Genomic DNA, 26,210 nt, shown 5'->3' on the forward strand with positions numbered 1-26,210 from the left:
ATTCAATCTTGCTGTTACCTGTTCAGGAGAAAACTGGCAGCTCTGGCTCTGTTCTGTAGTGTTTCTGCTTGTCTGCCTCCACTTTTCAAACACAGGGCCAATATTTCCTCTCATTTTACTCCGTCTCTGGTCATGGAGAGTTTTAGAAGGCCACTGGGGCTTTTTGGGTCTGCTAAAATATAACATAACTCTGTTCACTTGGTCATTTTAATGGCTGCGAGTCACTGTTTGTGGACCTGGCCATACGATGGACTGTAAAATGATTGGACAGAGTGAGGGATGACAGGCAGGACCTCGGAGGGCGGGATCATAAGAGTTCCGTTCCGGACTGGGCACTTCTCAAGGAGAATATACTGCTATAGCAATGCTGTGAGAGGCAGCAGTGTTTTAGCTTTCACTTTCCTTAATCTATGATCACACACCCTGGACATTATATGACTAAGTACAGTAAATATCCTTCAGATTATTCCTTTAATTATTTGGGAAAAAATATAAGTTTTAACACATAAGGGTAATTAACTTCAAGAGATGTGGATTAAAACATAATTTTAAGGAGAATATTCAAAGCACTCAGCTCTCCCTGTCTGACATTGTAATGGTGTGTGATGCATGGAGTGTTTAACATTCACCTGCTGCTGTTCTGACACGTCTGTAGAGCTGGTACGATGACGGCACGCCAGCGGTCTTCTGGATGTCGGGTTTCTTCTTCACCCAGGCTTTTCTGACAGGAAGCCAGCAAAACTATGCTCGCAAACACACCATTCCCATAGACCTGCTGGGCTTTGACTTCGAGGTCATGGACGACAAGGAGTACAAGCAACCTCCTGAGGACGGTGAGAGAGCAAGAGAGATTTTCTCCTTTGCTGTCAAATACAAATGTATCAGATATAAATACGTTGTAGAGTACACAGTAGAGCAGTCATCCCTGCATTTGCTAAACTACTTGACCCAGAAGTGAAATATCATTGAGAGGAGGACAAAGTGCTGACCAGGAGAGATGGAATGGGTCATTTTCTGGCCATTTTAATGTACGTAAAACGAGACCTCCTCATTAGAGTGGTCAGTAATTTATTGTTATTATTATAAATTGCATCTAATTGTAGGCACATATAATTAACTGATTACAGTTTGTAGAATCTCCTTATAAAAGCATGCCATTACAAGAGATGAGCTGAACATCTGATCACTGAGCCTAAGGACAACATGCTCAGTACAAAGCATGGTACAGAGTAAACAGGCACAAACTGCATGTTATTTACCTTTGATTTCAGAGGAAATGTCGGATGAACAGGTGTCCACTAGGGCTGTGCCATACATTTTGCGATTATAATACCATAATTTTTATAACGATAAAAAAAATCTATATTGTGATAAGTGATATTCTGATTGTTTATGGAATCACATCATGCATTTACCGGCAATATGGCATACATTCTGTACATGAGTCTTTTAGGCACAGTGAAGTACTTCTTCTGAATGTTGAACATGTACATTTGTAGTAAAATATTTTTACTATATAATTTTTGAATATATAATACCATTTGATATGTATGTATGAATATATATATATATATATATATATATATATATATATATATATATATATAGAGAGAGAGAGAGAGAGAGAGAGAGAGAGAGAGAGTTCAATATACCATGAATTATCATGATATTATTTTAGGGGCATTACCCTAGACTAGCACCTACATAGCCTATAATACTAATCCTTAGTGCTGGCTACTATATAAGAACAACACAGCTCAAGCGTTAAGAATTTTGGCTCAAAAGTATTAGAACTTTTGGTTGTCAGACTAGAACTGAAGGTTTCCATTTTATAGCTTTTGGTGCTGGTTCACAACTGATAAATTAACGCTCCAAATTACTTGGAATAAAATCTTTTTACATTGAGTTCCATTAAAAGTTAAGAAGGTTTTTTCCTTCTATAAAATTACAATATTGGAGAAATATAAACAAATATTAAAATCTAGTTGAATTAATGTAGTGGGCGGCACGGTGGCGCAGCAGGTAGTGTCGCAGTCACACAGCCCCGTGTCCGCGTGGGTTTCCTCCAGGTGCTCCGGTTTCCTCCCACAGTCCAAAAACACATGTTGGTAGGTGGATTGGCGACTCAAGTGTCCGTAGGTGTGTGTGTGTGTGTGTGTGTGTGTCTGTGCTGCCCTGTGAAGGACCCACCGCGACCATGAACTGAATAAGCGGTTACAGATAATGAATGAATGAATTAATTAATTAATGTATACTAAAAGTTAACTGTTTGCTTCCTCCAGAGTCATTATTTCTAAGGTTATGTAACAACAGTGAAGATGAAGAACAGTAAACTCTGTCTTACAACAGTCATACGAATAAAACTTCTTGAGAAAGAGAGAGAGAATATTGGATTGGCTATAGGGCAGAGAAGATTTGAAAGCAGGAAGCAGAAAAAAGGTAGAAAACAAGGAGAAGGAAACAACGAATAAAAGAGGAATAAAGGCAGGATAAAGCACAAATGAAAAATAACAAAATGGAGTGAGGAGGGGAGTGAGGGACAGAGAAGGAGAGAGGATCCATTAACCCCTCGCCGTGCCCACAGGCGATCAATCACAGTCAACATTCCACCGCTCTTTTACATCAGACCCCCACTGCTCTTTCATCAGTGCATGATGAACCTCTCTCCAGAGGGGGTCCCAGTCAGACACACCCGTCTCTGCTCAGACAGTGTGTATGTGTGTGTGCGTGTGCATGTGTGTCAGTGCAAGGCCTGAAAACATGTGTTTACGGAGTATTTAGAGCTGTAGAAGGATGTCTGCTTGAGAACTTTTTGTTAAATTGAAGGGTATGTAAAGGGGTTGAAATTATTGATTAGAGTTTGTAAGTGTGTGTAACTCACGGTGCGTCTCGCCTTGTCTCTCTCTCAGGCGTCTACATTCGTGGCTTGTTCCTGGACGGCGCTCGATGGGACCGGAAGACAAAGCTCCTTGCAGAGTCTTATCCCAAGATCCTCCATGACACCATGCCTGTGGTATTTTATTGTTTATTACGCTGCTACAGACAGAGAAAGTTTTGCAGAACTACACTTTATATTTCAAACCCCATTTCCAAAAGAGTTGGAGGAGTATGTGAAGTGCCAGTTAAAAACTGAAAGCAGTGATTAATATAATCAATTTAATTACAAAAACACAACATCTGAGTTTTGTAAATATAAGCTCATTCCAGATTTAATGCCTGCAACATGTTCCCACACCGTGGGGAAAAGGAGCATGTTTACAAGTGTGTTACATCATCTTTTGTTTTATCAACTCTTTGTAATCACTTGGGGACTGAGGATTTGAAAGCTGAATAGTTTGCCATTCTTCCATTATAAAAATCTTCAGAGGTACAACAGAACTGAGCCTTCTGTGTCATATTTTACCTCTTGATCTTGATACTAATTTCCCCAGATATTCTTTTTATTTATTTTTTTACTTATGATACAATGCACTTTGGAGGGTGAAATACATTTTCTTACAGCAACCTTGGCCATAAAAGACTGATTTTAAACTGACGCTTGGCTACATCACTGTTTTAGAATGGCTTTTGGAGCATTTCACAACGTTACTAGTCTAATATCGCCCTTATGCCTACTTTTTTGAGCATGTACCATATGTTGAGAAAATCATGAATGTCTTTTTAACTGTTTCTTCCAAATATTGGCCAACATGGCTTTACAAAACACTACTTTGATTTTCACATACTGTCACAATTGTTTAGGAACTGGGTTTGTTTGGCAAAAATACAACACATTCAGCATAAACACCCCATTCCCCAGTGGAATTTGTACACAGTTTTATTCACGAAAGGCCTTTGTGGCTGCAAGATTTTACTTCAAACCAGCAGAATTTAATTGCTTGGTCTCAGTCTGGACCATCATTAGTGATCCTGCTTTAATGGAAGGTAAAACCTGCAACTGCAGATCTGGAGACTCCCTGCTGAAGAGTCATATATCCAGTCTATAGGTGTGATTAATTATAAGACTTCAATATATTGGGATGCCAGTGGCAAATATTGATTTCCAGTTTTATCACTATTTTTATAGCGCAAGGTCGGCCCAAAGCTGTGTTTTTTGGGTAAATGTGGTATAGTAATAATGAGTCCCAAGACCGTTATTCAAATTACAGCCTTGGAAAAGAAGTTGTACTCTTTCTACTTAGTTATTGTTAGTTGTGTCAGAATTAAATCTGATTGTAATATTCAGACATCAAGATGTTATTAAACATTAGTAATAGTGTATGAGTGTATGTGAGTGAAGAGTGAATGTATGTGAGTGTGTTTGTGTTGGCCTGTGAAGGACTGGCACCCCCTCCAGGGTGTATTCCCGCCTTGCGCCCAATGATTCCATGTAGGCTCTAGACCCACCGCGACCCTGAACTGGATAAGCGGTTACAGATAATGAATGAATGAATGAATAAAAGACCACTTGACTCAAGTATCCAGTTGGATCAAAGAAAGCATGTTAAACTGTTAAACCAAAAGCACCAAGTTACAGTATAATAGTAGATAGACTTTCTGTCTGTGCATGAATTAATATCACAAAGGAACCAAAATAAGAGCACTGTATTGGATAATATATAAAGTGAAGGAGCTGTTCAAAATAGAGGCACTAAGGTAAAAGACTCTAGAGATGATGATGATAATGATGGTACAGGATGGATGACAAGGCAAAAGTTCAGTTACTGAAAACACATTGAAAAAATGAAAATGTGCCTTGGCCAGACACCTAAACAATGATGACACTTGGTTGATGAACGGCAGGTGAAATACGTCTACAAAAAGACATCCCTCTAAGTCTATATTTGGTTGAAAAGTGCTATGTGGTCCAAAAAGATATTCATATTGGGCTGGATTTAGCCCCAAATTTCAGCATTGATTTTTGGACTAAATAAAAGCAATGATGGACCAAATATATGTACATATGATGTCTGGTTTTCGGAATCCAGGATCATGGTTGGTCCAAAGTCTACTGGAAATCATTGTGTACAAGGCTCAGGAATACACCCCGGATGGTGCACCAGTCCATCACAGGGCATCACACACAACTACGGACACTTTTTAATAATCAATCCCCCTACTACCATGTCTTTTTTGGATTGTGGGAAACTGGAAAATGAAGCACTTGGAGGAAACCCACACAGACATCAGGAGAATACACAAAACTCCTCGCAGACAGTGACAGAGACCCTTGAGCTATGACTAGCTGTATCACCACCATGCCACCGAGGAGATGCAGTTATGAAATGTATTAAATTTGGTATATGTTTGCGAGGGCTGAAAGTGTAGATCAGTAGATCAGATAAGTATTTAATAAAAAAAATCGCTTGAGGTCCAGGTGAAGCTGTCCATCACACCAGGAGACACCTGTCTTCAGAACAATCGAGCTGATTCTATTTAGATTTGTAGTGTGGGTCAAGTGGTCGGTGTAGACGTTAACTGTACTTTCCTCTTCAAAACAGCAGTCTAGGGTTTATTTCCCTGCTTGGACAGGAACACCATACGATGCCAGCAACTAATCCTGCTTTAACAGGATTTCCCATGTCATAGGCAATATAACGTATGATCTTCAAACGATTCTAGTGCTTGACCTTGTGAACTCTATTTATAGTCAGTGCATTTGGCTACTTTAGTGTGCACTAAACCACTGATGGTTGTATAATATCAAAAGAAACGGATGAAGTAAAATGGGAGACTCTTGAGCAGCTTCACATGAGCCTGAATGCTCCAAGCTCATCCTCTTCAGTGATGGAGCACCATCCAAAACCTGAGAGATGAGCTGAAATGGCATTTGTGATCCAGAACTGATCATCCAACATGAATATGTTCTCCTGGCTGAATGTTAGGACTTCAGATCTTCACAGCAAATGTCCCAACATCATCCCAGAAGAGTATTGAAGTACAGTTACTGCAGCAAAAGGGAGACGTCTTATTAGTACCCACCAGAACGAGTGAGATGACTAGGCATTCACAACCTTTTGGCCACGTAGTGTAGCCTAAGAACCAGACGTTTGAGAGGTGGTGTTATTTGATATGGCTTTCTGACTGGAGTTATAAATGCTACAGCGGTGTGTCTATTCACTTCATTCACTTTCAGGAGTTGGTGTGTGGGTCTTCCTGAGCCTTTGTCATTTTACACGTGTGGAGAGGGACATTCATTGTGGGCAGAGCAGCCGATTAAACGCAGACACAAGCCCGGCACATGAGGGAGGAGGTGTCGGTTTCTCGGTGGAGGGTCTGAGCTGACTCCACATTTCGCCGCCCGGCTCCTGGGAGGCAGCAGCTTTTCATCTCTGCACAATGGCCAAAAAACCCCAAAGACAGCCGCGCCAACAACAAGCAGCCGAGTGATTAATTATGGCTGGCGTGACCCAGGAGAGAGCTCGCTCACGTCAAGCTTTTGTGTTTCCCCACTTTTCAGTTTTATCTGGGGGCTTCCGAAAGCATTAAAAACCTTGCACCGATGCAGTTTGTTCCTTCAGTTTTTATTTCATCCAGTCATCGGAGGACTTGCTAATTACATCTTCATACAACCTACTGTATGAATAGTGCATTAACCCAGTACTGTATTCATGCAGTATTAAGCAAGATTCTCAGCCATATCTCATTTGACACACTTTGGAAGTGCTGTGAGACAAAACACTAGACACGTTTTATTATTTTATCTTCATCTCTATCGCAACACGGTACATGCACATGCACAATGAATTATGCATAAGCTGCTATTTAATATTCAGAAATTCCAGGGCAACTTATTACAGGAATATTTATTTTTCCTTTTTTTTTTATTCCTGACAAGAGCAGAATGTTTGAAATGAAAATGCCTACACTCCCATCTCATTACTTAATTCCACTGATTGGTTTTCAGGCCAAATTGTCCATGAACTCATGTGCTGACATCTAGAATCTTTTTCCCTGTGCTAACAGAAAACAGTCCCCACACACTTGCTGTTTTGTAACTTTAAAGGCCAAGGCACAAGGGCAAATTTTCCCTCAGTTGACTCAGATGACATAGAGTTATCTGTATATTCCACTCATCAGAATAGACGAGAGCTCAAGGGACACCTCGAACAAGAAGCCAGAGGAACCTTATCAGATCCTGTGAATTTTTATACAACCCAATTAATCATTAGAATTCTCTCGTTTAGCACGCCGTGCTTGTTCCAGTACAACTATTTAAGATTAAGCTTGACAGTTTAAAAAAGCAGACCTAACATTTCCTCAAGCTTGCCCTTTAAATATTCAGACTTTCAGGAGCTCAGTGACTTAGTTTGCCTGATTGTGGTAATTACAGTGAGGGATTGGGTTCACGTCCAGAGTTCATCAAGCAGACTTCGGTGTCAATACAAGAAACCTGCCTTGGGGAGGAATCCAGATTTTATTTAATGTGCAAAAAAAAAAGCATCTACACATACCGTGTCACACTGAGTGGCAGCTTGTTTCATCATCCTGTGAAAATGGCCTGCCATCTTGAACTTTAGCAGACATAGTAACTGAACATCAATACAGTTAAGCTGAGCAGGGTTGGGCCTGGCAAGAACTTGGGTGGGAGAACTCTTAGGTGGGAGGAGGGGGTGGGGAGGATCACAAATTTTTTGCATAATATATAAAACACAACTCCTGATTCTCTGAGGTCATAAATGATCTACCGGAATTTCTGTGATGTTTCTGGCTGTTACCCTGATGTACAATCTACCACTGCAGCCACTGTAGGCCTCCTAATCATCCAGTCATTCCCTCTGGTCTCATCTCTATCTAATTGCTGACGTGGAGAGTGTACTGACAGGGACTGGCTGCAGTCACATCATTCAGATGAATTCTGCACACTTGTGGTCTTTGATGTGACTCCCTAATATTCCAAAAAGTGTAAAGTTCTTTGGGGGTCTACAATAAGACACTTATTCTGCACTAGTGGAATCATCATCATCCATTCATTCAGTCTTGTCACTGATGTTTTTGTAACTCACTTTTTGGAATGAGCGATTTAGGGGAAAAAATATCTTACTGCGATTTTTGGACTAGTATCGCAACTGTGAATTTAATGTTTATTTTCTACGAATAAAAGGTACAAACCTACAGGGGTTGGACAATGAATCTGAAACACCTGGTTTTAGACCACAATAATTTATTAGTATGGTGTAGGGCCTCCTTTTGCGGTCAGTACAGCATCAATTCGTCTTGGGAATGACATATACAAGTCCTGCACAGTGGTCAGAGGGATTTTAAGCCATTCTTCTTGCAGGATAGTGGCCAGGTCACTACATGATGCTGGTGGAGGAAAACGTTTCCTGACTTGCTCCTCCAAAACACCCCAAAGTGGCTCAATAATATTTAGATCTGGTGACTGTGCAGGCCATGGGAGATGTTCAACTTCACTTTCATGTTCTTGCTGTGTGTATTGGTGCATTGTCTTCCTCATACACGGCACCGCCTTCAGGATACAATGTTTGAACCATTGGATGCACATGGTCTTACCGGTGCAATGTGCAATTAATGAAGATTGGCCACCAGGCTGCTCCAATTTAGCCATGAAACCTCCCACAGTATAATGACAGGTGTTTCAGTTTCATTGTCCAACCCCTGTGTGTTTGGTTGGAGGGTTTCTGCTGTCACGTTTGTTTGCTCCCACGTCTGGCAGTTCAGAAGCTATGGTTTAAATACGTCTCAGATTACAACATAAATGAGCAGTTAGTCATTTAGTCTACACATTCTTATACAAGCCACTAGACTGACAACCAGTGGAAGTTCTGTTCTTAACCTGTGGTAAAGATGTCTACCCCCCGTTACATTCTAGAGTCCTATCATGAGAATTGCTGTACAGTTGAAGGTGGAATTTAGAATTTAAATATTTAATAAAAAAAAAATGTAATTAAATGTTGGCAAATACTTACACATGGCACTTTGGTTGTCGTCTGTAATGTTACATCATTAAAGCAACCATAAGACATGCAAAATTATTATGACTTCATATATTTTATACCAGTTATAACAAATTGTACTTGTGTGCTGCTAGTTATCGAGCAGGAAGTCATGTTTTAAGGAGGTTTCTAACCTATATTTGAGAAGTTCTTGACTTTTATGCTCTCGATAATCCCATTATAGCGGTTATAAATCTGTTTAATTTTCATTGCAGTTCAAAACAGTGAAAAATTACTGGACCCAAACTTATTTAATTGCGCTACCTATTTTTCCGCTGAGCGCCACAGGAGGGCGCCAGAAACGAGAAGCTCTTTTAATGACTACTCAGGCCAAATTCATCCTTATTTTCAGTGATAATTGTCTCTTCTTCTTTTCACAAAAACCAAGACATTTTGACCACTTTCAGCCAAAAATAATCATATGCGTAGATTTCAGTCTATGTCCACCCAAAACTATACAATTTCCCTACTGGAACATATGTGAAGGCGGAGCCCCATGTTTCAGGTTTGGGGGTTACTTAGGTTGACACTAAGGTCCTGAACTCTTTGACCCATGGTTTTAACCTACTACACCCTAAAGCTGAAGTATGGGGTTTTATTTTTCTGATATATTCCAGTCAAGTTTGGGTGGAGATGCCCTGAAATTCAAATGGAAAAGTCACTTTGCTGAGGTATTATATATTTTTTTATATTTTAACATGTGCTTGAAAGGCTGAAAAAACAGCAGTTTTGGAAATGAAATCTATGCAATCGTAAAAACAAATCAACAAACTCAGCCCAAATATTCAGCTGTAGGATCACAGATATTTAGAGTGGGACAGCTGAAATATTCAGTGGACTACCAAAATAATTTCAATTACTATTCACTATTAATGTTTGTTAAATAAGGAGCCGTTCACCTCTAATGGCCATTATTCTTCATCTCTGTAGATTTGGCTGAAGCCCATCAGGAAGCAGGATATTCGCCAGAGACTGTGCTACATGTCTCCCGTGTACAAGACCAGTGAGAGAAGAGGCACGCTGTCCACCACGGGTCACTCAACCAACTACGTCATCTCCATGACTCTCAACTCCAGCGTTTCACCTGAGCACTGGATCCGCCGCGGAGTCGCCCTGCTGTGCCAGCTGAACTCGTAAAGAACTCTTCAGGACTATTGCAATAAAATGCATCATACTTAGGTTGTAGTTGTAGCATCTTCCCATTTTATCAGAAATTCAAATTTTTGAAATGTAGAGAATCTCAGGAATAAAGCTTTCTGCAAAGCAGTCTGTATTCACCTTTATTTCTGGGTCAAAAATAAAAGTCGGAGAGCAGAACACAGGGCTTATTACGCTGCCTCACAAAATTACCTCTAAAAAAAACATTTTTCTTTTTTAATTCATAATGAAAATCGATCTAACACCTGTCAGGCCAAAAGAGTTACAAACTCCAGTTAAGGGTTTAACCCTTTAATGATTAACAGCTTAAATGAAATCACTCAAACACACAGCAAGGGCTGTTCGCAAACTTTATTTTCCTCTTGACAGGGAAATGCACACAGACATTTAGCAATGATGGCAAATGCAGTGAAAACATTAATACACCCAGCTCCCCCCACCCTTTTTAAAAAAAAAAAAAAAAAAAAAAGCACCAGGACTTTGAAATTTCTTTCCTCCTCAGGTGGATGGGGCACAATGTTTTTGGTCAAACAATAAAATCTGCCAGAATGTTAATATGTGAATGTATTGCACAGGATTAATTTTTACCACAGTTTCAGTTGAGTGTTTTCTTTCTCCTGGACGTACAAAACCACATGTAGCTCTTACATTTTGTAGATACTACTTTAGCATCTGTTTAAGTCGACTCCTGACTCTGGGATCTGAGCTGTTTTACAAAATCTCAAGACACATTACAGCGAAGTCTGAATTCATGTCATGCCCCAAAGTAAAGCATACCTCTGAAATTATACTTTAAAAATACAAATGAAGAGTGAAACTAAAACTAAAGTGTTTCCATCTTCTGCTTTTCTCTAGAAGAAGTCAAACACGGACAAACATCAAGTCCAATAAAAAAGGGGAGGAAAAAAAAAAAAAACGCATTTACTTCATGCTTCATGCATGGGTTTGATCAAACGAAGCACATTTAATGAAAGAGACAGAACATGGGAATGAATAAACAAACGTCACACAGTGACATGAGAAGCACGTTCGCACACGTTTATAAGCCTCCGCTCTCTATAGCCCCACTGCCTCGAGCAGCAGAGAGCCAATGGAATGTCTAAAAAAATGGAATGCCTAATTTTAAATGTTTCTGCAAGAGAGGGAATAATAGGATGTGCTGTTCTTTATGCTACGTCTAACATCCAAGTGCAAAATATTTAGACGAAAGCATTAAAAAAAAATAATCTTCTCAAAGGGCTCTGCCTGATTTCTGGATCTCAGATTGTCAGAGAAAATTCCAAAAAATGCATTCAACAACAAATCCCTGGAATCTCAAAGAAGCAGAATGCAAACTGTCAATTTTTATACAGTTACTTCAAAAATCGTCTGACGGTTTTCAAAGTAGCTTTCCACAGGCTGTATCTGGAACGCTTTAATAACTGCTTTTATAAAACACATTAACAACAAATACAATAAATCTTTCAAACTGGCAGAACTTCTAGTTGAAACACGACCTGCTGTCAACAAAGTAATCATTATTCCATTGCTCACTTGTAAAAGTAATGAGACAAATAATACCAAAAAGAAGTACTGAAAGTCATTACTAATTAATCTGTACCATTTGATGCAACAGATTAAATCAAGTAAGTATTAGGCACTTTTCCACTGCATGGAACCTACCCAACTCTACTCTGCTCTGCTTTTTTGCTTTTCCACTGGCCACATCTGGTATTTTCAGTTCCTGCTCACGCAGGGTTCCAACCGTGCCGAGTATGTATTAACTTGTGACGTGTATAAACCCTACAGAGCGCTGACTGGCCAGAGAGACATGTCAATAACCAAGAATTGTGGACCTCATACAAATCCAGCAAAAACTTGCCGCTTGTAAAATCTCTTAATTTACAGCAGCTTTTTTGTTTATTTATTTTTTTTTTTAATCAGACTCACAGCAGTAGCTCCTAACTTTACCTCGAGATGTTTTGAAGAGATTCAAATGCTCCTTGGACCAATGGGCAATGAACTTGCAACAAGGAAAACTGATCTGTTAGAACTGGGATGCAGAGTCGCGTTTAGTCCAAAAAACAAAAACAACACGAATACATGATGAGTAAACAGAGCCTAACTTTATCGTTTTCAAAGCCAGCAACTCCTGTTAGAGGTTTTTTTGACGTCACCAGCTCCATTTCACTAGGGGGAGCTGTGCTAGTGGAAAGGTGACATGCTTAAAGCGAGCCGAGGCGAGCTGGACCTATGCAGTGGAAAAGCACCAATAAACAAATATCCTGTGTTTACTGATATCCTGTGTTTATAAATTGCTGGTCTACTTTACCTAACTGATGAAATACTTCAGAGCTACGCAAAACAGTACAATCCTACAGTGGTAACTTGACATTGCTGGGAGATAGTTCAAGTCTTCAGTTATAATATCAGTTCATTTCACTTCTATAACACTGTGTACTTTCATTTGGGTAATACTTAAATCGTCACAGACCAGGGCCAAAAACTAAAGCTTAAAGTGATTCATTCTGAAAATGAACAGAAAAAGAAATCGAGGTGATGTTCAAGACATTCCTCATGAACATGCAGGAGGATGAAAATGAAAATAGATGTAAGTGAATCGAAGCAGCCGCTGCTGCAAAGCACTCGCTGGCTAAGAGCATCAAGTTCCAAAACTGTGTTTATCTGTGCCTGGCACAAAATGGCTGTCATCAGTCTCCCAGTACTGTACACAAAATAAAAAAAACCCTTGTGGGGCCTTTTCTGGATTGTTTTCCATTTCTATGATCTGTGATCAATAATTCAGCACCACTATGATAAGACAAACAACAAGACATAACACCGTAGGACAAATCACAGTTATTTGTCATGAAGGGGCTGTGGGTCATGCTGCAAGGTCACTACAAACGAAAAAGGGCTAAACACAAGCCTACTGGACGCAGAACTTTGATTCTTCAATTGACTCATTGGCAGCAGTAGGCATCTCTGCCCGGGTCTCGTCCTCATTCAGTTTTAAGGCTCAACTTTAAAAGGGATAATTCTTCAGTTGTAAGAGAACTTTCATATCAGGACAGCGATATGTTCACGTTTTGATTTGTTTACAGAAGTCTACGCGTGCCCATGTTAAGACAAGTGCTGGACATGCACTGATACATTTCTGAAAAGGAGGACAGGATCTAAATATGGAAAAAAGAGAGAGAGAGAGAGAGAGAGAGAGAGAGAGAGAGAGACCTGGTCACCATGTTGGTGTTCACGTTCTCCATCTCTGTTGAGTTGTACATTTTTACTGTTTCACAGGAAGCAGAGACACAAAAGGTGAAAATGGATCAAATGTAAACCTTTTTTGCCTGTAATGCATATGTCCACTGTAAGCCACTGAAAGCCCTCCATCAGAAAGACACAAATGAGGACATGAGGACACTTGCGCCATGCTTGGTGGACGGCAGCCGCCATGAAGACAAGTCAATTAAGGGCAAAGCTCAAGAATCAAATATAACTTCAGTCCCCGGCATCTGGCTAGAAGTCAAAGTCCAGTACGATGTGGTCTTCAAAAATGGCGATGAGCAGCATGATGGTGAACCCGGTGAGCATGCCCAGGTTCTGCAGAACAAAGTGACCCAAGTGGCAGCGCTTGTGATCTTCACTGTCACCATGGAGCATCTCGGGCAGCTGGCGAGAGATGGCCAATCGTTAACCAAAGGTGAGAAAACTTCACTCAAAATATAAATAAAAATCTTTAATATTGATATTTAAGGGCAAGATGGCTTTCTGTTTTATAACCAAGCTTCTGGTTTAGAACTAACGATACAAGATTTATGCTGCATTTCGTATTTAGTATAATGTAGACAAATGTACATTCCTGAACAGTAGACACCACTGCTCTATCTTTGTGACCTCTGACACGCTCTGTACTGCCTCTGATCTTGCTAAGCCAACATGGCAACATTTGCATTCTGCCATGGCAGTATCAATGAGGATAGGTACTGATCATGGATCACAACTGCCACTCCAACTTATCCCAAATATACTGGATGTGGTGCTGTCATGATCACTCTAGAAAATGCATGTGCTGCTTCACCACACTGTGCCATTCTAATGGCTAATGCTTTTATGCTCAGTGTTGCACAACTGAATATCTGTGTCCACAATTACAGAAGCATAAAGTAACAGCAAAAGTCACATAGTACTAAAAGGGATCTACAAACTTTTGGACATACAGTACTGTGAGAGGGAGAAAAAAAAAGTTATTTTATCTGGGCAGTAAGTATTCATTTTGTAAGAAAATAAATAAAATACTAATGTTAAAATAAAACAAGTCATATCACAGCAAGTAGTGATATTCTGCATGTGAAAGTACAGTGGAACCTCTACTAACGAACGCCTACACTAACGAACTTTCCAAGATACGAACCAGGCATTTGAATATTGACTCTACAAACGAACCCGGGCCTCCGCCGGCGGCTGGAAATGGCCACTGACCCCAATAGGCGAGTCTCCCAGCGCCCAGACTTGAGTGAGCTTTTAAGATTAGCAAATTGTAGTTTTAGCAATTTAGCATTAGTGTAAATAGCAGACATTGAAATTTATGCTAAGTTAAGCCGTATCTATGCTTCGTCCCCCCACATTCACCCGCCTACTCTCCGTTATTCCACCAACCCCCCGCCTCCCGTCATACAGCCAGTGCCTGTGTTACTCCTCCAGCCAGTCGTCACGTCTTCAAGGTAGCGATGTGTAACCACTTACAACTTTTTTTATTTTTAGTAATGCTACATGTATTTTTTTTGAGAGTTTTGTAAACATATCAGTGCAAAAAGGGTGATTTTCGGGGTGAGGGCTGGAACGCATTAATTGCTTTTCCATTATTTTAAATGGGGAAAATTGACACGAGAAACAAACTTTTCCACTTGCGAACCGGGTCACGGAACGGATCAAGTTCGTAGGTAGAGGTTCCACTGTATTTGTTTAACCCTTTTCACAGCTCTACAGTGTGTGGCAGTCCATTATTTTTGGAGGTTATCATCAAATACAGAGGTTAATAAATACTTCATTATGTTAAATCAAGCGTGGTCTTGATTTAACATATCCTTATAGTCAAGGAGAAGATGTGGTTTGTTCTTTACACTAGCTCAAAAATGTTTTAATTTTACTGTATATCTTTGTATTTATTGTAATTGTATAAAATACTACACTTACCTGAGAATATAAGATTTTTATATTTTAAATAATATAAAGAGCCTGAAAGTTTGCACAGTACTGTATTGTGTTGTGTTTATACACTTTGATGTAGGGTGTAGTCACTAGCTTCTCGATGCTCCTCTCTCTAAGCTGCCATCTTGTAACCCGTCATTTGAAGTCAGTGTTTACTCCTTATCTATTTTAAGAACACTCACCATGTCAACCAAGGCTACGTAGAGGAACATGCCGGCTGTGATAGCAAAGATCCAGCTGGTCACGTTGTGCGTGTATTGGCCCACAGCTGTACCGATCAACATGCCAAAGTAGGCCATGAGGGCAGAGAGGAGGTTATAGACAATGGCTTGCTTCACGGACATACCAGCCTTCAGCAGCACTGCAAAATCACCTAGAGGTAAAAATGAAGGCATGGAGGTCATACATCAAACCAAACAACACAAGAGTAAATTATGAAGGAGAATCCTTCAAACATGTTTCACGTATGTACTCAACGCCACTGCACTAATCTCCAAAACACATTATTGTGAACGATGATCCCAAAACAACAATTGCTTGAACAGGCACTCAGTCTCAGCTCCCTAGAGACAGTGTGGCCCTAACGGAAACGCTCTTGATCCAGAGCCAACAGGAGTTGAGCCAGCGGCCTAGATTCCCTCCGTCTCCTGCCCTCCTTTCCCACTAATTACTGCTTTGAAAACATTAGCATGCGGCCGGCACATCTATCAGTCTCAGGAAAAATGAGGGGGCGACACAGTGCTCTTGAGTGAGCAGTGCCCTTTTTTTTTTTGCAGCTTTCCATTGCTCGAGGTCCCTCTTCTACTGTGTCACCGGGAGCAATTAAAACAGCCGTCAGAGGCAATTAGCCGTGCCTCAGGGTGGTAAAGACCACTCATCATCACTGTGTCTTGGCCGGGAACGGCCAGCCTGTCACTCGTCCTGCTTATGAAGGGACGCTAGCAAACCTAGACCTATTACTCCCAAAAAGTGAACTCATTGATCTGTTCATTGTCTGTAACCTCTTGTCTAGTTCAGGGTCATGGTGAGTCCAGAATCACTGGGCGCAAGGTGTGAACACACCCTAGAGGGGGCCTCCCAAAGAGTTGGGCAACACATTTAAAAGGAAAAGAAAAGGAAAAAAAAAAAAGCTGTATTGTTTTGTCTCAGACTTGATTCATTAGTACACCGCCTTTTTGGTCAATGTTTGTTTTCCCTTCATTTGAACGTAAAAGTGGGAGGAGTACAGAGAGATGGATGGGAGGCTTCCCTCTGCTGTTCCCAAGCTGATGTCTGGGATGAGGCGATCGATCAATCGATATGGGATGGGAAGAGGCATCACTGGAAATGAAAATCAATTACTCACAAAAGTAGAATAAATACTGCAGCACTGTGCTATTGCTGCCAACCTCTCTCTGGCTGGCCTATGTTTTGCAACGACTGGCACCCCCTTTAAAGCCGGCATAACATTTGTTTTACCCCATTTGTGCTGCATTTGACAAAACACACATGCAGCACATCACCGAGGTTTCCACAACAGGGTAAATGCTTTTCACATCTGCTTCAAACACTGACATTTACAGTCTACCTTCTGCTACATGCTGAGAACACATCAGAAACACCTACCCAGTTCGTGAGGTAACTCGTGGCAGAAAACGGCAACAGATGTGCTGATGCCCCCTGTTATATTAGCACTGAAAGCAGCACCTGCAAAAAGAAGGAGGAGGGTTTCTCTTTAGTAAAAACTAAATTAAACAGCTGATACCTGCACGCCCTAATGCTGAAATGTACAAGGGGACATCTACGATTGTCAGGAACTGCAGTTTGTCCTGGTTTGTTTACGTTCAGCAGCTCTGCATCTTTTAAAGGTGGAACAGTATGTTTTCTGGGAAAAATGCCTGTAGTTTATGCATGGCTGAATTTTACCTTGTCTAAGTTTTTATTCACTGTTTGAACTACTACAGAATCTAATTTGTAACTCAAGTTCTTTAGTTTTGTATCACTTCACTCTTATGTTCATGCAGTTAGCAGCCTCCTGTATTAAGAATGGGTTCCTACCTAAATAATCGGAAACAGCAAAAATAAACAAATAATAAAGCAATATACTCTCTTATCATTTCCCTTCCTGATTTTCAACGTTTGAAGGAATAAATGGCAAGGAAACATCTGAATTTTATAAAAAAGTGTTTTTAGATTACAATTGTAGATGTTCCCTTTAAGTCTGAAATGCAACTAAAACAAGGCGACAACATCACAGGCTTATTCAGGTGTAATACACAAACTGAATAATCAAGACAGGACACAAAACTGGCTAAAATAAAAATATATAATTCTACTTTTCAGATCAAGCAGATCTTTTATTGTGATGTCTGCAATTTCACTTCACTTTTTCCACATTTATTAATTTTCACACGGAATAACTACCCTAAATGTTTCTGCTGTTCATAGTGAAAAGTATCAAGTGAAAACTCCATAATAGCTAGTGTTCTGAATTAGCTATAGCTCTACAGTTGTGGATATCGGACAGATGACAGAAGTATAACCATTTTTATCCAAAACATGGACTACTGTTAATTCTGATAAATCACTGGTTTTGATACATTTCATACAGTCAAAGTTAAGAAAAAACAACAAAAAACTAAAACACTTATATAAACAGTGATCTTACCGATGGCCAGTCCATCGCTAAAATTGTGCATGCCATCCCCCATGATGACCATCCAGGCTATGCTGGCAATCCCAGCATCTTTCATCTCCTTGTCTGTGTGACAGTGGCCATGATGAGAATGACCATGAGAGTGTCCATGGCCGTGTTTCTTTGTCTTTGCCTTTCTGCCATTTTCTGTAACGGTTACAGCTGTTTCTTGGTGAGAGTCCTGTGTTTCTGAGATGTCCAGTGGATTCTTGTTGGAGAAATCCAATGGCTGTAGCTCGTTCAGTTGACTGTCGTTTTGGGACCCTGATTGGATAGAAGTCGACTTAAGATGCCTGGGCTTTTTTTTTTTTTAACAGTATTATGAAGTTTTTTATGCACTGCAAATGCCAGGCTTTATTATATTAAGTTATATATTATGAATACTTGGCAATCACAGTTTTCTAAACCAGACCAATAAACAACCTACCTTCATTCAGTGGTTTCAAATGCATCCACTCAGCATCTGATCTCCTGTTCAGCTTGTGGTCTGACAGCTTCCTTCCAATTTTCCCATCTTCACCTCTTTTTTTCCTCCTAAAGAAGCTACCCTACAGAGAGCAAGGCAAGGCCAAACATCTTAGAAATAAGAAATACTAGTTCTTTTATCCTTTGTTCACTCATACTTCTTGGCACAAGTTCTCAAACATATTTTTATATGTCTTCTTAGCACTTTCATTTGTTGCCTTCAGCTTCTTGGGTCAGTTTGCTTCTAACACTTTGGCATTTTATGCCCTAGGCTGATTTAATCCTACACAGCAGTGACTTTCCTATATTGGACAGTCTCTCACCCCTTGATCTTTGTAATGTTTGAACATGCTGATGCAGTGTTCAATGATGAAAAGGAGGTAGATTCCTGCCAGTGCGGTCAGGCCCTTCCACACGCCATCAAACTCTGTGAGCAGGTCTGTCTCTTCTGCCTCTCCGTTTTGTTCTCCATGACTGTGGTCATGGCCTCCTTGAGACTAGAAAATAGGAAGAAAACAGAGATGTAGGTCCTTGGCTGGTACAGGAAAATGGTAGCTTACACATGGATCATGTCCTCCTTCACATCAAAAATAACTAGATATTAGTATCCAGTAGCAGCTGCTACTCAAATATGATTCCCAACTGTGAGACAAAAGGCCAATCTGAGCAGTGCCTTGATTGTATCCTCAAGAAATGTTCTGTAACTACAACCACTACAGGGTATTTCAAAAGTAAGGACAAAACCCATATAACACGGCTTATAAACCATGTAACAGCTAAACCCAAAATCCATATAATAGCTTGTCTAAAACTGGATAACTTCAAAACTGTCATTTTACAAGTTTTTATTACTTTTGACACCCTGTATAATGTCGCTTTTACAACGCATGGGTCCGGCTCTAATCGATTCGACTACATGGCTCGGCATGCTTAAATCTTGTCGCTTTTCCACTGGCAGGACTCCCCGCGAAATGGACCTGGTGACGCTGCAAAACCCGTCTTTCTAACAGAAATAACTGGCTTTTCAAAAAAACACAACCACGGCAGCGGAAAAGTTGGGTACTGTTTACTCCTCATGTATTCGCGTGTTGTTTTTGTTTTTTGGGCTGAGCACGTCTCTGTTCAGTTTTACTTGTTGCACATTCAGCAAATTTGCGTCAGCTACCAACCCAAGGAGCATTTAAACCTCTTCAAAACACCTTGAGGTAAAGTTGCGAGCTGTTGTTGTGAGTCCGATAAAAATGAATGTGAAAGCTGCTGTATTTTAAGAGATTTTACAAGCAGCGGTTTTGTGCTGGATTTGAATGAGCATTTCGTGGTTATTGACATGGCTCTGGCCAATCAGTGCTCTGCAGGGTTTACACGTCACCAATTAGTACCTACCCGGCACGATTGGAACTCCGGAGGAGCTGGGACTGAAAGCTTACTACAGGGATCAGGTACTAGGTACCAGATTTGGCCAGTGGAAAGGCAAAATACCCGTGCCGACTCGAATAGAGTCGTGTAGGTTCTATGCAGTGGAAAAGCACCATAATACTGGTCTGCTTATGAAAGAAACATTACAATTTGCAACATGCAGGATATAACAGCAATATATTGTGCCCATACCAAACAGTCATGGTTGTAAAGCACACACTGCTGTTTTTAAATTTTGAATTGCCATTCAATCATGTATAAAAATGCTATGTCACTTTATTTAAGGGATTTAGCATCTGTGGATTTTGGCATCAGCTCTGGGTCCTGGAACCTATATATTTATGCAGATGACTACCTATCATGGTTATCATCTGTACTTGAACCCTGAAAAACTACATATTATTGAGATGCTCTGGTATTTTATAAAATACATTTTCAAAAAACAATCTCAGTTCAGACTCACGTGGCGTTCTGTTCATGGTACTCACATGAGGCAGCAGGTGAAGGAGGGCATCCCCACTGAGAGTCCCCACAGCCAGCGCCACCAAAAAGGTAAGGAGATACTTGAAGCAGGATTGATTGAGGATGGGTACCAGCACCACTCCCAGGAGAGAAAGCAAGCTGATGACTGTGATGGACACAAAGCCCCACACCCAGATCCACACTGGAACAAAAGAGAACAAACTACTGAAATTCTGTCAAAAGGCAAAATTTCAGTTTAAAATCATGCCCTGCCGGCCATCAGCCTGGACATTGACTTTGAAGGGCTTGTTTAGAGAGCTACAATTATTATCAAAACATATCATGAACTAACACGTGGAGTTAGACATTGACCAAATTAAAATTAAGCAAAACGTTCACTGGCAATCTCTCAACCAGCAGAATGGGAACTGCCCAGCAAGTTTTTCCTTCTCCTGTAGATTTTCATTAGGCTGCATTTTATAGAATACATTTTACTTTTTAAAATTCAACATTTAAATTGGTCTTCGTATCTAAAAAAAAGGCTACTTTTTCACTTCTAAATAACTGCTTATTCCTGCATGATCTTACCAGTTCACATGATGTCGTAAAATGTGACCCAGACCCATGACATCAGGTCACTGAGGTTAGCACTGAGGCCAGGTTTAACAGGGCTTTCCAAGTTCTTAACTTGAACCACAATACTTCAGCTGTGTGTGAAAAGATGCGTACAACCTAAAGTAAAAATCATACACCTTTTCACGTCCCTTAAGAAGTATGGGCAACATATAAAATTAAACAGATACGGGTAACATTATATATATATATTGTTTATTTTTTTTTTTTTTTCCATTTTTAATTTTACTGTATTCATTACCAGCATAGAACTGTAGATAACAGCATAGATCTGGTAGATGCAGTTCTAACGTCTATATTTTCTAAATCTTAATCATCCCAGCAAGAATCAACAAGATAATAAATGCATTCAACCATTTGTAATCCCAGGATTTTATTTAGGATCTACATGGAACACAGTGCATCTAACAAGTGCAATAACCACTAGCATTGGCAATTTTTGGGCCAGAATTATGGGACACTACAAATATAAAACTGAAAACCATTTAAAGATAAAATACCACTGGGAAAGTTCAACCAACTTTTTAGAAAAACACATTGTATCCCTCAAGGACAAAGCAATCATAGTCAGACACTGTGCGCTAATTACATAGGTCTAATAAATAGCACCCTCAGGCCTGTGCCCAATGAGCTTTTCAAACTAAGTATCTCTCATTTTTCACCATCCCCCGATGCCGCAAGATTCTGGATTCATGTGTCTAATGACTAATGAATTGGAGGCCTTGTTAACATGGATTATTGTTATGTGCTCAACCCTTTTTCTGATAAATTCTGGTTCCAGGCCAAACAGATACTCATCCTGCTAATGATCTCAACTGACTGCTGTCAAAAGCCCCTTTGAGTTTAGCTTTACCTCCCAGTAACTGTCATTTCAATCCAACTACAAGCTAATCATTGTGTATTGATGATATTTTAGAACAGGCGCATTTTGCACTACTGACATTCACAGAAGCAGATTCAAGCACATGATCTTCATCCTTACGTGAGAGACAGAGTGTTCAGTCATTCAGAAATCTCGCTTATATCTAACCAAATTTAAGATTTAGTTTTCCAGCACTGTCAATGTTCTACACTTCACTTTTATATGAATAAGATGCAACCTCAAAACACATATGATAAAAAACAAACCCAGCTGTGGCTTGTTCACCTGCTGGCCACATTTGTGGATCAGTCCGCATTTGTATTTGGATCGGGTGAAATATGAAAGGAAAGTCTCAAACTACAAAAACCCACGAGAGGAAATGAACAAATACACGTCAAGGTAAACATGTGAGTGACTTGATCCACAAACACAGATTCTACAATTTACAAATACATTTTAAATTTGAGACAGTGACTTTACAAACATATGCAATGTAAACTTAAACAAATGTATTTATTTTCACATAAAATTATGATATATCTATATGATATGATATATCTTTTAGTCTAATCTCTCTCCATATACTTCTGCTTTTAAAATGTTTATTCTGAAGTTCTGATGCAATTTCCGCTGAAAGTCTCATCATGTATCAGACTATATCTTTAACTATAGATCTTGCATTTCCACATACTCATGTTGAGTCAGTGTACAACTCATGTTACTGTATTGCTGCATGTATTTTTGAAACATTCACATATCCCTCCATTCTGCTATCATACTGAACGGCAAATTTCAGATATGATTTGCCTTAAAATATATTAAATATGTATTTGTGATGTAATAATACATGGTTAAATATTAACTACATTGATTTTTCCAATATAACCATGTATTTTTGTTTGTTGGACTGTATAAGCTCATTAAATCAACTACAAAAACTCATACTGAATAAAAGGAAATGCTCCGGCGCAGACTGACATGGGCCCCAAGCTCCCAATGCCAAGTTTTGACTAGAGGGCTTTAAGAGCAGTGAAATCTGCTTTCTCTGGAAGAAAAGAACACCTGGGATTACTTCTGGGACTATACGGAGTGTCATTAGTGATCAAAAACTAAATCTTCCCTGACCTAAGTGAACAAGAAAAAGAAAATAAAGACAACTGTTAAAATGTTGTTAAACATGTTATACCTGATTTCTCTGGTTCATTCTGAACATCAACCTGATGGTAATGGCGGATACAGACACGACTGTCTATCTGGTACAGCAGGGCGGGACAAAGGTACGTGAATTCAGCCGGAGAGATGACAGAGTCGGGGCTCAGACCATAGTGGCGCAACAGCTGGGTCAAGTTCAGACACTGAGTGTAAAGTGGAACAGAGGCATAATATTAGAGCATGCTCAGTTTCAAATACTACATGGGCAATGACCATAAAGAAGCATACTGACCAGGAACAGGCAAAGTCAGCACATCCTTTAAAGTACGGATAAACACAACCATATACATGAAATATAGATAAGCCATTAAGTATTTATGAATATTAGCCATTTCCACAGAATTATTGTAGATATATTTCGATTTTAAAATTGTACAGTTTAACTCATTCATTCATTGTCTGTAACCACTAATCTAGTACTGGGTCACAGTGGGTCAGGAGCCAACCTGGAATCATTGGGCACAGGGCAGGAACACACCCTTTACACTTCAGTGAAATGCAATTTAGATTTTTCAGTCTAACATTGTAGAGGTGGTGTTGGGATGAATTTCTCTTCCCTCACAAAACTTGTTTCTCCTGACTCTTTTGCCTCAAGCACCTCAAATAGACTTTAATACAAGTACAACAAAGAGTACTACAAACTAAATGTTAAAAAAAGAAATAATAAAAAAAATGCTGAATTTGACATTACACCATTTTGTAAAATGGCTGCCTCTACATGGTGAATATGTATCTCATATATTCTTTTAATATTAAATTGAGAATCCAGCAATTGGAAATTGGCAGGGTGGTGGTGGTGGGGTTTAAAGATGTATTTACATTAAATTCATGTATGTATTTTTGTTTAATATTGATTTTTGCGCTTGCACCCAGTGTTTCTGAGGTTACAGACAATGAACGAATGAATGATTTTTGCGTCTGTTAAAATTGCACCTCACGTCTTATGTAACTGGAAAACCTATGTAACTGGAAAATTGCTCGGATCTCATTTTTCACACTCATTCTAGTGTTAACTTGGATGATTGTGGAAGGCAATTTAACAAATAATATTTTGACCAAGTATCAAGTAACTATTAAATGAGAGACAGGCTGAATCAAAATAATTGGGTTTACATAAATGACTGTCATGATTAATAAGAATAAACTTTGTACATGTAAGAATGTTAATTACCTCCTCGTGTTGGTGAGGCCCGTCCTCAACATGTCCAATCAATGATGACATATTTGGACTGGTCATTTCTTCTGGTACCTCTCTTTTTCTTTTGTGCGAATGGCTGTGCATATGATCATCATGCTTGTGATCATGGTCATGTTCAGTTCTGCCATCCTCCACCTCAGCGCTAACGGTAGGAGTGAACGTGTTTGGGGTTTGGTTGCGGTTGCGCTGTCCTCTGCCTTTGCCTGGCCTCCTGGCGCTTTTGGGTTTTGCAGTGGGTGGCTGTGTGGGAGATGAGGAATGAAGACTCCCTGGGAGCTGTGGAGGGGTCTGGGTGGGCTGCATAGGATTAAGGTGGTCTGTTGTGTCTGCAGTGTGGTGGTGGTGGTTGTGTGGGTGGGGGTGTTTGTGGTGGTGATGGTCATGATGGTGATGTGGTTGTGTCTTACTCACTTCATGACTATGGGTGTGTGCACTCTCTAAAGTAGTTCCAGGGTTGTGGTCTTGACCCAAGTCATTGTTTTCTTGTGTTTGGTCATGGTCATGTTCATGGTGAGATGTGCTTTCAATCTGTTTAGGTATGTCATCAACCTGTTCGTGATCATGCAACTGACCATGGGAGTGTTCATGATTGTCATACGTTTGATCGCGGTCAATGCTTTGAGTCTGAGTATTGTGCTGTTCAGTTTCATGTGCGTGTTCATGTTCATGATGGTCATGGTCATAGTCATGATCGTGGTCATGGACACTGACTTTGTCCAGATCATGACTTTTCCTTCCATAAGGTCCACTGTCTATAGTTGGTCGGGCTCCAGCTGTAAAACTGGGGCTGCAGGGCCCATGGGCAGTAGGCTGGTCTCCATTGGCCTCCCCATGAGCGTGATGGTGGTGCTCCTGATGGGAGTGTGTTTTAGAATGTGGGTGTGAATGTGCGTGGTTGGGTGAATGAGAATGGAGGCCTTCCTGCACTTCCAAGAGGTCCAGGTGGGCCACATGGTCATGGCCTAAATCATCATGCTCTAATCCCACCACCCGCACCTCACCAAGACCCAGGCTCAGCAACAGGCTCTGGAATCCTCTGAAGTCCAGACGGTCCTTCTGGCCATATCGGTGGAAAAGTTGCTGGATGTAATATTGCTGCTCGTTTTTTGCTGCCTCGCTTTGGCTGTTTGGTGCCGAGTGGTCAGTCTGGCTTATGTAAGAAGCCTTCGATATCTGCAGGTCGCTATGGACATGATCATGATCGTGCTCATGGTCATGGTCATGATGATGGTGATGGCCACCATCATGGCAGTGTGTGCACTGATGAAACAAGACAGTGAGGACGCAGAGAAAGCAAAACTTAGTGTGTGCGTGAACTCTCATCATCTCCTCACTTCAACACCCCTGCGAAAACAAAATTGAGAAAGAATGAGTGAAAAAAGGCATGTCAAGCATCAACAGATTATAGAAATAACACTAGGATTAAACAGTTTGAAGATACCTAGTTTTCAGAATATATTAAATAAAACTGTGTTGTTTGTTTGTGGTTTGTTGTAGATTGAAGGATTTTGAAATCAATGTCTGAGACAAAATATCATAAACATTGATGGCTTTGCACCTAATATTTAAAAAACCCTATTAGTGCAAAACCTAAACAAATGAGCTTCCCTCCAAGTAGTCACAGAGTACAGCTTCTATGGAGTAGAGCATTGGGGAAAAGAAATGAGAAATGTGCTTTTGTCTTAAAAAATGAGGGGCAGCCACATAACTCCAGTCAAGTGATCTTCATGCATTTTCCTGGGGGCCTGATGAGCTCACTGCAGGACTGTCAGCCGTGCTGGCCAAAGAGAGGAAAAGCCATGGTAATGTCACAGCAGCGGGACAGAGCCCAGAGGCAAGAGCACATTTACTCCACAGCTCACTGCATTCCGCGTCTCAAAGAAAGATCAGAAGTTCGCCGATGACAGGGAGGCAGCCTCGATGCTTAGTGCGACAAAGAGGGGAGTGTGAGAAAGCCTCATTACTAAGAATCTCATACAATGTCTTGTAAAATTCAAGGCAGAAGCT

The 26,210-nt window shown here is 40.3% G+C and overlaps 2 protein-coding genes across 5 annotated transcripts in view; one reads left to right on the top strand and one right to left on the bottom strand.

Moving 5' to 3' along the window:
* Positions 1-10,176, top strand: part of dnah7 (dynein, axonemal, heavy chain 7) — a 144,498-nt gene extending 134,322 nt beyond the window's left edge. For all 4 annotated transcript variants that reach the window (XM_066685892.1, XM_066685893.1, XM_066685894.1 and 1 more), the window contains 3 exons: positions 656-833; positions 2,910-3,013; positions 9,867-10,176. In XM_066685892.1, coding sequence (XP_066541989.1) covers positions 656-833; positions 2,910-3,013; positions 9,867-10,073 — 489 coding nt within the window. In that variant the 3' untranslated portion in view covers positions 10,074-10,176. The remainder of the gene's footprint in view (positions 1-655; positions 834-2,909; positions 3,014-9,866) is intronic.
* A 261-nt stretch (positions 10,177-10,437) lies between these two features.
* Positions 10,438-26,210, bottom strand: part of slc39a10 (solute carrier family 39 member 10) — a 33,863-nt gene continuing 18,090 nt past the window's right edge. The window contains exons 2-10 of the mRNA XM_066640920.1: positions 24,177-25,547; positions 22,980-23,148; positions 20,325-20,500; positions 18,744-18,917; positions 18,383-18,503; positions 17,929-18,219; positions 16,887-16,967; positions 15,464-15,654; positions 10,438-13,742 (exon numbers count right to left, since the gene is read on the bottom strand). Of these exons, the coding sequence (XP_066497017.1) occupies positions 13,590-13,742; positions 15,464-15,654; positions 16,887-16,967; positions 17,929-18,219; positions 18,383-18,503; positions 18,744-18,917; positions 20,325-20,500; positions 22,980-23,148; positions 24,177-25,529 (2,709 nt within the window). The 5' untranslated portion in view covers positions 25,530-25,547 and the 3' untranslated portion in view covers positions 10,438-13,589. The remainder of the gene's footprint in view (positions 13,743-15,463; positions 15,655-16,886; positions 16,968-17,928; positions 18,220-18,382; positions 18,504-18,743; positions 18,918-20,324; positions 20,501-22,979; positions 23,149-24,176; positions 25,548-26,210) is intronic.

The sequence above is a fragment of the Hoplias malabaricus genome, chromosome 12 (genome assembly GCF_029633855.1).
Source record: "Hoplias malabaricus isolate fHopMal1 chromosome 12, fHopMal1.hap1, whole genome shotgun sequence".
Classification (NCBI taxonomy): Eukaryota; Metazoa; Chordata; class Actinopteri; order Characiformes; family Erythrinidae; genus Hoplias; species Hoplias malabaricus.